Genomic DNA, 13,926 nt, shown 5'->3' on the forward strand with positions numbered 1-13,926 from the left:
CTTACTTACTATGGGTTTCTTACTATAAACTTATTATAGGTTGAGTAACCATTATCTAAATTCCAAAATACTCCAAAATCCAAAATTTACTGCCGACATGATGCTCTAAGGAAATGTTCATTGGAGCATGTTGCTCATTGGAGCATGTTGGATTTCAGATTTTCAAATTAGGGACATTCAACTGGCACACTCCAAAATCTGAAAAAATCTGAAATCCCAAACACTTCTGGTTTCAAGCATTTCAGATAAGGGATATTCAATTTGTATTTTCAAAGGATACAATTAGGACTTCTTAGTTCTGAAATATGTGTACTTTGCTGTTTGAAATTAGACCATATTAAATCAATCTTGATTACTCATAATGGCTAAAAACAGCAACTAGCACTAATAATTAAAGATGTTACCCATTCCAATCATATTGAAGCAAGCAAACTAAATATATATCAAAACATTTGAAAACAAATAATTTTTAAACACTCCATTAATAAAAGTAGGAATTCAGAATCAAAAGTAAAATGTAAAATTATTCTTAAGTACTATTTATTGATATGTAGTATACTATCCTAGGCATTAATGATATGCTAGATGGTTTTATATTTAAAAACTTTAAATGATCTTCAGGTCAATGTTTCTTTTTTTTTTTTTTTGAGATGGAGTCTCAACTCTGTTGCCCAGGCTGGTGTACAGTGGTACAATCTTGGCTCACTGCAACCCCCGCCTCCTGGATTCAAATGATTCTCGTGCCTCAGCCTCCCAAGTAGCTAGGATTACAGGCATGCATTACCACACCTGGCTCTCTCTCTCTCTCTCTCTCTCTCTCTATATATATATATATATATATTTTTTTTTTTGTATTTTTTGTAGAGATGGGGGTTTCACCATGTTGGCCAGGCTGATCTCGAACTCATGACCTCAAGCAATCCAGCTACCTTGGCTTCCCAAAGTACTGGGATTATAGACATGAGCCACTGCGCCCGGCCCAGGTCAATGTTTCTTTGTAGATCCTAAAGTTTCAATACTAATCCTCAATCTAATCTTCAATCTCAGGAAATTTTATCCTCTCACATAGAAAATACTTATCAAAAGGGAAAAGTGCATTTGCACTTTGCCCTATAAGTGCTATGCTACATTTTGACTGAGAATGTCACAGTGATGGCCCAAAGAGGAAACACCTAAAACAAATTTTACAATAGAAATTATTTTGATAACCATGACTATCCTACTTTTATGTACATTTCTGGCCTCAAAATGTTTCAAAAACTTATTTCTCCATGTTCCTCTCAACTCCCTTTGTTCATGATAGGAAATGCACTTTGGCATTAAAGAGATAGTAGCCACTAAGACATTGAATGTTGAACAACAGTTAAATGAGTATAACTAAAAACATGACCATAATTGGAAAAGTATCTTAATGGGTGCAATAACATGTAAGGACTTCTTTTGATTTCTACAACTATCACTTTTTTTTTTTTTTAACTGAGATGCAATTAGTAACCTCCTACTACAGTACCTCCGTCACCTGAACTCTGAGAAGTTAACTGTCTTAAACCTCATAGAGATGATAAAAAACCATCAAAAAAGAACTCCCTCAACCCTCTAATACCATAAAATTTACCTGGACCCACACCTATTCTTCCCTCTAAGTCCCATCATTCTATCTATACTGTACAACTCAAAAAAAAAAAAAGAAAAGGGGGGGCGGAGAAGATGAAGGAAGAAAACTCTCTACAGGAAACAAAGAAAGACAAGCAGGACACACACTTTAGACTGATCACTCTGAAGGATATGTAGAAGGCAGATTTGAAGTAGACAAGATGAGAGAAGAATGACCAATTATGAGTCAGAGATGATGAGTCCCGTAACTGGAACAGTGAGAAAAGGCAGATCAAAGCAACTTTTAGAAAGTACATTGAAGGACGTGAAGTTGATGAGATGTCAGAGAGGGAAGGAAGAAGTTGCCATTGAAAGGATGTCAGAACTATTCCCAGAAGTAGGGAACACTGGATGAGGAGCAATTTGCAGAGGGAAGATGGTGAGTTAAGTTTTGAGTGTGTTCCATTTGACAGACGTCCAGCAGGAAGCTTGTGGGCCAGACACTCCTGGGAGATATAGAAGTGTCTGTCACCAAGATTTATGCAGAATTGATATCATGAGACTACACAGAGTCATCTAGTGAGTATGCCTACAGCAAGACAAACTGTGGGCTGAGAGAAAAACACTGAGGAGCCCTGATATTTAAGGACTGGGTAAAGGAACAAGAGCCCACTAACGAAGTAGAGAGGAAACAGAGTCATGAGGGGAACCACAAGAGCAGAGTTTCATGGAAGCCAAGAGTACAGACTTTCAAGAGAAATGGAATAATAACATTGTCAAAAGTCCCAGTAGACAAGAACTAAAAAATATCCCCTAGCTCTGACTTCTGTGAAGTTATTAATGAATTTAGCAAGAAAAAAAATGTGGCAGAAATATGAGGATAGAAACCAGGTTGCAGTGTCATAGAAATGAATGGGAGGTAAGGAACTGGTGGCAGCAAGTATAGACACTGTCTTGAAAATGTTGATAAGAGGGAAGATAGCTAGAGATGGGGACAGAATCAAGGGAGTGGTTCCTTTTTTATTTTTAGAACAGAAAATGCTAGTGTGTGTGTGTGTATATATATATATTAGCATATATGAAATAGAAAATGCTTGCTTGTGTATGTGTGTGTGTGTGTGTATGTGTGTGTATGTCTGTTCAAAAACAAAATGGTGCCAGCAACAGTGGGGAGACGCTGAAGATACAGGAGAGAGAGCAGGCAATAAAGGGTGGGGTGTGTGGGGGTGTGTGTGTGTGTATGTGTGTGTCAAGGGCACTTGTCAAAGGGGCTGGCTTTGAACAAGGAGGGGAGCCTCCTGATTCATTCGTGAGTTAAAGTACACACGTGGTGGTGGGACAGGAAGTCAAAGACTACTGTGCGTGGTGGATAGCCTCACTATTTTCAGTGAAGCAAGGTCGGGGGAGGGGCAGCGGGGTGAGAGGAGCAAGGGATAAGCAGGGTGGGTAAAATCATGAAGACCTGCATTAGGCACTGAGGGAAAAGGGAAAGGGAGATGTCAGGCCAGTGGAAGAACTGACTGGTGATGTGTGCTGAAGGTCCAGCTGAATAACGCTGGCACCCTTGCATCTGTGGCATGGTTAGTCTGTCTGGTTGTACGGTTTTCTTAAGCAGCCATCAGTGATCCAGGTGAAGATTATAGCCTGACTCAGGGATGGGATCTTCCTCTGTGGGTGTAGTGGAAGGATATGACAACATGGGTACTGGGAGTGTCAGACAAAGAGCAATTCAGAAGATTTACTATGGGGTCTAGCATAGGGAAAAGGAAAAGGGCAGAAGGGAGATAAACTGAAAAGAAACAAGAGGGAATGAGGAATTGTACATCTCAACAGATTGGGGAGCGGGGGGAGGTAAGAGAATGAAAGAGTTGGAAGGATAGGGGCAGATTAATGCCACTATAGATCCATGATCTTCAGACTCAACTGGGCCATTAACATTGCTCAGCAATTTGACCATGAGACAGTACACTCTCCGACTCCTTATGATGATTATTTTATATCTTTCCTTGAGCTTCCACCTATCCACATTTGCACACCCCACTCTCAAAAGATGGCCTCACTTTGTTTATAATTTAAAGAATAAATGTAACCCATAAGATGGGAATTCCCAAATCTACAAATGTATTAACCCTCTGGTTTCAACGTGTCTCCCATTCCATCCAAGGGCAACATTTCTGCCTGTTCTCTGAATTTTAGCCTCCCCAGCCTTTGCCTGAACCTTGATCCATCAATTATCCTCCTCCTTACTTCGGTATCTTCAACCTCTCCCTCTCTACTGGCTTCATCCCATCAGCTGAAATATATACACTAATCTTTTAAAGTAAAGAAACACCCTCTTCATCTCCACGTCCCTCTTCAAAGACCAGTTCCTCTCTCTTACTCTCTTCACAGCTTAGCTTCCTCCAAGAGTTATCTCTATTTGCTCTCTTCACTCTTCTGCCTCCCTGGCACTCTTTGATCCACTCACAAACCTCATAGCTTACTGGGAGATACAGATAATAAACCAGTAATTGTAGGAGAGTGGAGTAAGTAATATAATAGCTGCTATACTATTTCTTCTACACGCCCATGCTCACACTTGTCACACTGAATTACAGTTAATACTTATCAGTATCCGTATTCTCCAGACTGTAAGCTATTTGAGAGCAGAGATGCTATCATAGTGACCATTGTCTCCTTAGAACGCAGCAACACTGGCTGGAAGGTAAAAGGCACTCATTGTTTGCTGAATGGCTTAATGAAAATATTTATACTTACACATGTAACAAGTATATTTGGGGGACTTTTTTGTATATAATGTTCATTTATTACCAATAAAAATTGGGACAAATGAATTGACTTTATCCACTTACACACTTCTTTTATATAAGAAGCAGCTTTCAACTTAAGGAACTATAGGAGCCTACTTTTAGCACATCTACTGAGTAAGGTGATTTTATCAGTAACTATAAAATATGGTCAGAAGGAGAACTGGGTACCCTGGAATTTAAGAGGTCTGACTGAGGAAAAATTAGAGGCATAATGCCATTCCTCTATGGAACTGGGGGTAAGGAGAAAGAAGAGAGTACCAAAATGAATAATGGTAGTAAGGAAACACCATAACTGGGGATATGTGTGGAAATTCATTCACACCAGGCCTAACAGTGGACTTACAATCATTGCCATAGGGTTGGCTACTATCTTTTCCTCCCAGATTTTTAAATGTATTATCTGGGGATTCTCTTTTTCTTCCCATAACAATGTATTTTCAACTTCCCAGAAATAATTGTCAAAATCTAGTATTTAGTCTGATTTTCCTAAAATAAATCTATTATATAAGATGCAACTATTTGTTCCATTGGATGGAAATCCTTAAGAAACCAATGCCATTACATTATTGCCAGCGTGTATTTTTTAAAAACACATTTAAAAAATACTACGAGTATCCCTAATCCAAAAATCTGAAATCCAAAATGTTCTAAAACCCCCCAAAAAAACCCTAAAATCCAAGCACTTCTGACCCCAAGCATTTAGGAGAAGGGATATTCAAACTTTAGTACATATAGCTTAATATGCTGTATTTTGCCAATATTGATTTATACATATTACTACGTAGATTAAATTAGTAACAATGTTATTAGAAAGCACAGGACTCAATGAGGTATCATCTCACACCTTTCAGGATGGCTATTATCAACAAGACAAGAGACAACAAGTGTTGACGAGGATGTAGAAAAAAGCAGACCCTTGTATGCTGTTGGTTGGAATGCAAATCTATACAAACATTATGGAAAACAGTATGGAGGTTCTACAAAAAAATTAAAAATAGAATTATCCTATGATCCACCAATCCAGCTTCTAGATATACATCCATCAGTATCTCAAAGAAATGTCTGCACTCCCATGTTCAATGCAGCAGTATTCGTTGCAGCCAAGATTTGGAAACAACCTAAGTGTCCATCAATGGAAGAATGGGTTTTTAAAAAATGGGGTGTGTGTACGTGTAAACAATGGAATGTTATTCAATCTTTAAAGAAGAAAGCCCTACCATTTTCAAGAACATAGATGAACATGGAGGATATTATGCTAAGTGAAATGAGCCAGAAACAAAAAGGAAAATACTGCATTATTGCATTTATATGTGAAATACAAAAAACTTCAAAGTCATAGAAGCAGAGAATAAAACGGTGCTTGCCAGGAGTTAGGCAAAATGGGGAGCCGTTGGTCAAAGGGTACAAACTTTCAGTTACACAAAAAGAATAACTTTTAGAGATCTAATGTACAGCACAAGACTACAGTTAATAATATGGTATTGTATATTTAAAATTTGCTGAAAGTAGATCTTAAGTGTTCTCACCACAAGAAAGGTAACTATGTAAAGAGATATGTTAATTAGCTTGACTGCAGTGATTAGTTCACCATGTATATATATACCGAAACATCTTCATATATACAACTTTTATTAAAAATATATAGGACTGAATTTACCTGTTGATCTGAATCTGTTTTTAGGACAGATCTATCTGTAATCAGCACTGCCCTGGAGATCTGCCTGTAATGCATAAAACAGTGAAGCAGTAATTCTGATTCCATGGATAAGTTCCGTTTATAGTTATATAACCACCAGAAGGCACGTTTCAAAGATTTAAGTCAGGATAAAAGTGTCACCTCCCCAAACCAAGTCAAGTTCGGCTTTAATCTTTTCTTGGCTCATGAAAGAAGAATGCCTGACCTACAGACAAACCCCAGCTGAAGTAAAGGAGTTGAAATTATGCTAGGCTCCCCTAATACCAGACCCTGTAAAACAAGTAAGATATTGAATATATCTTTGGTTTGGCATTTATTTGTAAGTTACCTGAAGAACAGAATTATACAGAAATGTCAGTAAAATTACCTTCACTTGCTAATGGGTGGAGGGGGCCTTACCTGTATTGCACACGTGAGCACATGTTCTCAGAAAAGTAACTGTCCTCCACGAGGAAATGCTCAGAGATAATTCTCTGACCAAACTGATCTATAATTGCTTTACATCTATAAAGAAGATAAGCATACCATAAAAGTTCATATTAATAATTAAATAATTGAGAAAAACAACATAATCAGCTACCAATTTTGAATCTAAAATGAATTTCTTGTGACGACAAGATTTAAAACTTGCCTACAATTCCACGTTTTCTGACACAAAACTGACACTAAATGACAGAATATATATTCTTGTTGCTGTTTTGAGGGCTTTTGAAGTACAAAATGAACATGGAATACAACTTAAACATGTATTTTGAATGCCATTAATAAGAATAAAGTCAGGATAAGAATTATAGTAACCGGAAGTTTCCTAATATTTAGGAACATAGAAGCATTTCCTTTGTTTAGAAAACAGGCTTTCTCCCCATCCCCCTTCACAGTTCTAAGAAAAGAAAGAGAGAAAAATTGATTAAATACCTTGTTATACCATTCACAGCCTGTAAAGGCCTTTTACAGGGCTTTTATTTTTCTGTTAAACGTTGTTTCTCTTTTGTCCAAGAATAGCTATATGATCACGTGTTGGATAATGTTTGAAACAGAAAAATGTGATAGAGCTTCTTTTAATATCTGTTTCCACTTTACTTCAAAGGATGATCACAGAAAGATTTCTTTGAAGTGCTGTTTCCAAATAAGGAAAACACTTATGCATGGACATTATCAGGTCTCTGTCATCTGATATGTGTTGGGACAATGAATCATATAGAACCCTCCATTGACCTTCTTTCAATGTGTCTAGATAAAAGGATGAAAATTAGAATCCATCTCCTTGCAGTGCCACAAGTTATAAATGTACTTTATAGGGCTCATTATCCAAACTAATGGACTAAGGGCAACATCCTTGAAATGGACTTACCAGCACTGACAAAGCCAGCATGCAATATTTCAGGAACTATATGCAAATGACTGTGTGTTTGCTATATCTTTTGATTATGGAAATATCAATTTATTTGTGTCACAGCTTCTCCTTTGGGGAATAGAATTATTTTATTAGAAATGAACTTATGTGTTGTCCCTCATAAAATGTAAGCAAATTAATTCCGAAAGCATACTGTGAAATATACTGGTATAAGTTAAAATCTGTTCAATGACTCTAAAAATAAGCCATATAAGTGATATTTTCCAGGAATAAAGGCATTAAAAATAAAATGACCAACACTCAAGACCAGTAGTGAGAGGAATTTAATCTGCATTTCCTAAAGGCAGCTTATGATATGCTGGTATTTTTGAATAAATGGCATCCCACTGCTGTAAGGATAGACTATGATGTCTAATGATGTCACATGTACATTAATAGACATTTTAACCAATTAACCACCTTTAAATATAACGTTTGTTATATTACAGTAATATTTACATGATTTTTTCCATCTCATCTCCACCTTCTTTCTCTTCTACACTTCAGTTTCTATACATACCTCCTCATATTTCATTGAACTACAGCTCTTGCCTTATAAAATACTTAACAAAATACATCTGAAGTATTTACATCTGATATTTTCCAAAATAATGTTTTAAAAACTGAAAATATAAGTAATTCACTCAGTCTTCTATTTTAAAACACTCATATACCATTTGAAACACAAAGTACTTCAGGCAACTGAGAAGAGAAATCTGCTGTCATTAAACATCAATCTCTATTTGTCCTGTAAGCACTGACAAGCCTTTTTCTTACCTTTAATTCAGAGACTATGTAAAGTCAAGAGGAAATAACTGGGCAGAAAAAAGGGGGTGTTCAATTTCTGTATCTTGATAGGGGCTTACGTTATACAGATTTATCATTTGTTAAAACTCAGTTAAGAGCACTGAAGATTTGGACACTTCACTGTATGTAAATTTACATCAAAAGAAAAACACTAAACAAATATTGAGCTCCAGTTAATAAAATGTAAGCTGAAGTATTTAGGGGAAATTTAACTGACATCTGCAATTTACAGTAAAATGCAGTAAAAAGGTGAATCGATACAAGGATAGAGGGGTTAATATTTGGGTAGATATGTGACTAAACAAGTTTATTAAAACGTTAATTATAGAATCCGGGAGGTGGATATACAGGTGTTCTCTCGAAATTCCTTCCATGTCAGTATAAGTTTGAAAATGTTCATCATAAAATGTTAAAATAAAACTGGGGGAGGGGGTCAGTGTTAATATAAATCTCAGACCTGAGTGTAAGTCTTTACAAAGGGTTCCCATTTAAACTGCATTATTAAACCTGGCCCTCAAGCTTTGTAGGCTTCTAAACATGAACAAGGTTGTTTTGGTGGTAGCCATACCTTTGTTGACAGACATTTGTTTCAAAAGTTATATTAGAAAGAACTAATGGAGATCACTCAAAAGGCAAGAATGGGGGTGTGGGAGTTAGGGAGCTCAACCATACCAGGAAAAGATACTAACACATGTGCCTATTTATGCTGAGGCTTCTAATGAAACGGTGATTCTCAGAGGAGAAGGAGGAGAAGGAAGCAAATCAGAATCACACCTGGGGGACTTTTTTAAATTATAAAGTACCCCTGGAGATTCTGATAAGCTCCCAAATCCCAAGAAAGAATCACTGTCAAGCGTGTCACTGTTACTGTTGTATCTTTTATGTTGTGCTAGGTGAAGAAAAGTCAAGGGCTATTGGTACAGATAAAATACGTTTCTGCAAAAATTGAGGTGATGGTCGTATATGCCCAAGTCTCAGTCTGGTAGATGATAATCACATGACTCACCTGATAATATCACGCTGAAGTACTAAGGCTCTAGGCTTAAGCAAAGCTGCTCAAATCAAGACATGTTTAAGCAAGTAATAAGATTTGTTTTCCTCTCAGACATTTAACTTACTGTCATATATTCGGCCTAATTGAGAAAACAATGAATAAAAAACCATTGATTTTGATCTAAATTTAGTCTTTGTATTATAAAGATTCATTTTAAAAAATCAGATGACATTTAATTAACAGAAAGCAGCAAAATTAAACAGTGCTGCCAGAGTCATGAAAATACCCTTCCCACATAAACCTGAGGAAGCCAGGAAAGATTAAATCATGTAAGATTTAGTTGAGGGCCTTGCTGAGCCTCATAGATAGTAAGTTGAGGAGGAACATAACAGGTGTCCCCAGTTACAGGGACACAATGACCAAGCTGATCATACAAAACACTGAAGGCAGAGAGAACATTTCTAGAGCTAAGCTTTCTAAATCAACAAATCACAAGTTACTCAGTTCTTGGTTCAATGATATAAGTGTGTAAATAGCAAAATGATGATGAGGAAGAAAATAGTAAGATGAAAACTCAATATCTGGAATTTGGCCCAGAAGAGAAAAATAACACTAAAAGGAGTATTCAATCTCTGTGATCTTCAGAATGAATATACCAAATAATTTTATGATAAAGAAAGCAGAAATCGCATATGGAATAATTTAAAGGAAAATGTATAAGGAAATTAGAAGACTCTCAATCACTAAAGAAAACAAAATAATTTTCCCTAGTCACTATGGCCTTCTGAGCTTTCTCAAACACACTAGTTCAAACGCCACCTCATCCATAAAACCATTTCAAATGCTTCCCACTCATTTTTTTTGGGTGAAAAACACTCTAATAGTTCTAAACACCATTAACAGGCAAATAACTTCAAATCTATAGTTTTAGGCTCTGACCTCTGCTAAGCTCTGTATCCATATTTGTAACTGTCTATTATCTATTACTTTCTGGATAGACTCCAAGCTCCCTTTTAATAAATAATTGAAAAACAAAAATTGTATATATTCAAGGTGCATAATGTAATGACTTGATATTCACTGTGTAGTGATTACCTCAAATTAACACATCTATCGCCACCCATCACTACCATCTGTGGGTGTCATGAGGAACTTAAAACCTGCTCTTACCAAATCTCAAGGAGAAATACAGTATTATTAGCCAAGCGTTTTTTCAAAACTAGCATGCTGCAAACTGAGTTTATCATGGCTCCTCACCTGCTCCCACTCCCATGGAATCCCTATGTCAGCTAATGGCATAACCAGCAGTTCTCCTACCTCAAATCTCTTCTTATATCTAGTCTGCTATAACATTTTGATTCCACCTTATAAATACTTCCTGAAACTAGCCTCTTCTCTCCATCTCCACTGATACTGACTTAGACTCTTATAATGTCTAATAAGATGATCTGCTAGCAAATTGGTAGTTCATTTGTTTAACATAAATGTATAGCATAACAACCATGTGTGCTGTTCTAAGAGGTAAGAATAAAAATATTTTGCTCTAAAGGACAAGATTCAGACAGAGACAATTTTTGAAGATTCAGGCAGACACAATTTTAAGACAATAGCAAAGTCCGGTGATAACAGATAAGGATAGGGAATTGCACAGTACTAGAAGAGATACCTAACTCATCTTATGGTGGAGGGATGGAGCATCAGGGAATGCTCTTTGGAGGAAGTGACACATTTGTTGCTTTTAAAGGATAACATACAGTTAAGCAAGCAAATAAGGATACAGATATCTCAGGTAGAAGGGCAGCATTTGCAGGGTTACAAAGGCAAGTAAGAGAAGAGCAGGTACAGAGACCCATGAACAGTTCAGTATTATGTGACAATAAAATGAAAGGCAAGTAGGGAAGAGAGATGAGCCTAGACAAGGAAACAGACGCCAGATTACAGAGTCTCACCCATCATGTGTCATATAAAAAGGTCTTACACTTTATTCTGAGATTATATAAAGGCGCTGAAGCTTTTTAAATGAGGGGGCCAGATGTGCATACTGAACAGATCTCAATGTGCAATTATCTTATAAATTTAGTTGTTCTGTAATGTCCCCCAGTAGACTCTACGTTCCATGAGAACAAAGACTCTGATTGTCTTATTCTCTGCTGTATCCCCAGTGCCTGGCACAAAGAAAACAAATAATACTTGTTGCATGGATGGGTGAATGGATGGATGGTTAATGAAGTATTCTGTACTTGTGAATAGTGTAGAGACAGGAAAAAAATGATACCGAATCTCTGATTTAGGAGGTAAAGAATCACTTTCCATCACAGTGCTTCTTCCAAATCATTGCCAGAATTACCAACTTAAAAGTAGCAAATCTAATCTTGTTTAAAACTATCTGATTATAGTCCAAATTCCTTACTAGCATAGCACAGAAGAATCTTCACAATAGGTATCCCCCACCACTGGATTCCAAGGTCTCCAACTGTATTAACAGTTACTGTTAGCTAACATAGCTAGCACTTAAAATGTGTAACAAATGGTTCTACAACCTTTATCTATTTAGTTAATACTTATAATAACCCTACGAGGTAGGTGTAGTCAATTGTCCAAGTTTCTAAATAAAGAAACTGGGTCATAGAGAGTTAAACAATTGCTCAAGTACACACAGCTAGTGACAAAGTCAGGATCCAAATCCAATCTATCTAACTTTAGAGCTGTACTCTTTACTGAAGTCTCCTTTGTATACAAGGGCAGGTTCCATGTTTTATTCACTTCTTTATGCCCATAACAACTAGCATGGGGGGTGGCAGATGTTAAGTATCTAGAATATGACCACTACCATTTTACAAGCAGGCCATGCTAAAATCAGTGCTTCAGCAATGACAAATGGTGTTAAGAATCAGTCACCTCAAACATGGTCTAACATTCTATTCATTACTTCCAAGTATCTAGAGAAGGCATAGACAGCTGGACATGGTGGCTCATGCTTCTAATTCCAGCACTTTGGGAGGCCAAGGCCAGTGGATCACCTGAGGTCAGGAGTCTGACACCAGCCTGGAAACATGGCAAAACCCCGTCTCTACTAAAAATATAAAAATTAGCCAAGCTTGGTCATATGCCTGTAATCCCAGCTACTAGGGGGGCTGAGGCAGGAGAATCACTTGAACCTGGGAGGGGGAGGTTGCAGTGAGCTGAGATTGCACCACTGCACTCCAGCCTGGGTGACAGAGCGAGACTCTGTCTCAAAAATAGAAAAAAAAAAAAAAAAAAAGGCATAGACATCAGAAAAATATATCTGACATCATAAAATATATATTCCTGACATCAGAAAAATATATTCCTGACATCAAGAGAGAGTCATAGTAGGAAAGCAGGTAAGTGAGACAGCTGAAGTACACAGGAAACAGTAGCTGAAGTAATTAATTACAACTATTGGTTATAGATGTATCTGGTCCTGGTCCAAGGTCTTTTCTACCCTACCAAAATATCAAATACTATACTACTAAATGGCCAGATCTAATTTACAGGAGTTTTACCTGGTCAGCATAGCTGCAAAGGAAAACAAAACTATTCAACTAGAACATTCAGTGTTTCCAAAAACAGTCAACGGAAGCATGCAGTATTAGAATTTAGTGAAAAGGTTTAGAAAAGAACCACTGATACGTACCTACATCCTCTCAAATAAGAAAGCAGAATCAATCAAACAAAAATGAAAAATAAAATCTGGCTGAAAATACGTATGCATTTGGTTACACATTCCATATACCATGATTTAATGTGCCTCCTCAATGCCCTATTTCTTCTCTCAAAGTTGGTACAGTATTTTGATGTATAATCACCACATTAAACTCAATGCTGTGATCACTTATGCCTCTCTCAGTTTTCCTAAATGGACAGTGCAAAGAAAAGCACAAAAAGGGTTATAGTCAGTCTTTAATCTTTATTCATTTATTTAAGTCAAAGTTATTGAGTATAATGGCTACTAGGAACCTGCTGGGGGGTTCTGGAGATACAACAGTGAGATCCTTCCTTTTCTTAAAGAGAACTTATGAAATGATCATACGAGGGGACATGACAGTGGGGAGTGGAGACTGACAGAGGGTTCTGATGTACTCTGTGGGATCACAGAATAAACTCAGAATTTTGACTCAAAGTATAAGTAGTTCTTAACTGTCCTAAACAGGAGAGAGGATGTCAAGTGTTACATATAGAAAACTAGGAAAAGAAAGGCAAACTAAAATCATAAGGAGACGAACGCAAATCTTTGCAGATTCCTTAGTTGGTACCCTAATTATACCTAGAATATAACAACTGTCTAAGCCAGCCTTGAATCCTTAAAAAGAAATGTATGTTGCATTTGCCCGATACAAGGTCAAGGTTTTCCCCCAAAAAACTACCCCTCACTTTATTTTCAAGTCCTAACAAAATATCTCCTATTACTGGTTATCTCTCTTGTATATTTGATTTTGAATGGCAAAGCTGTGTTTGGTAAAGATATACTGACTTGAGCCAACTTCAGCCAATGCTAGCTTTAGGTATTTATAAAGACTATTTGACTTGCCAGATTTGTTTAAAGAGGAAAATTTTAATATAAATATGGTAATTATTACTGAAGGTATAAATATGAACTTATACTATTCAA

The 13,926-nt window shown here is 36.8% G+C and overlaps 1 protein-coding gene across 3 annotated transcripts in view; it reads right to left on the reverse strand.

Annotated features, from left to right (window-relative positions):
• Positions 1-13,926, reverse strand: part of CHM (CHM Rab escort protein) — a 190,924-nt gene that overhangs the window by 32,796 nt on the left and 144,202 nt on the right. For all 3 annotated transcript variants that reach the window (XM_050776351.1, XM_050776352.1, XM_050776353.1), the window contains exons 10-11: positions 6,499-6,603; positions 6,061-6,124 (exon numbers count right to left, since the gene is read on the reverse strand). In XM_050776351.1, coding sequence (XP_050632308.1) covers positions 6,061-6,124; positions 6,499-6,603 — 169 coding nt within the window. The remainder of the gene's footprint in view (positions 1-6,060; positions 6,125-6,498; positions 6,604-13,926) is intronic.

Source organism: Macaca thibetana, chromosome X, assembly GCF_024542745.1.
Source record: "Macaca thibetana thibetana isolate TM-01 chromosome X, ASM2454274v1, whole genome shotgun sequence".
Classification (NCBI taxonomy): domain Eukaryota; kingdom Metazoa; phylum Chordata; class Mammalia; order Primates; family Cercopithecidae; genus Macaca; species Macaca thibetana.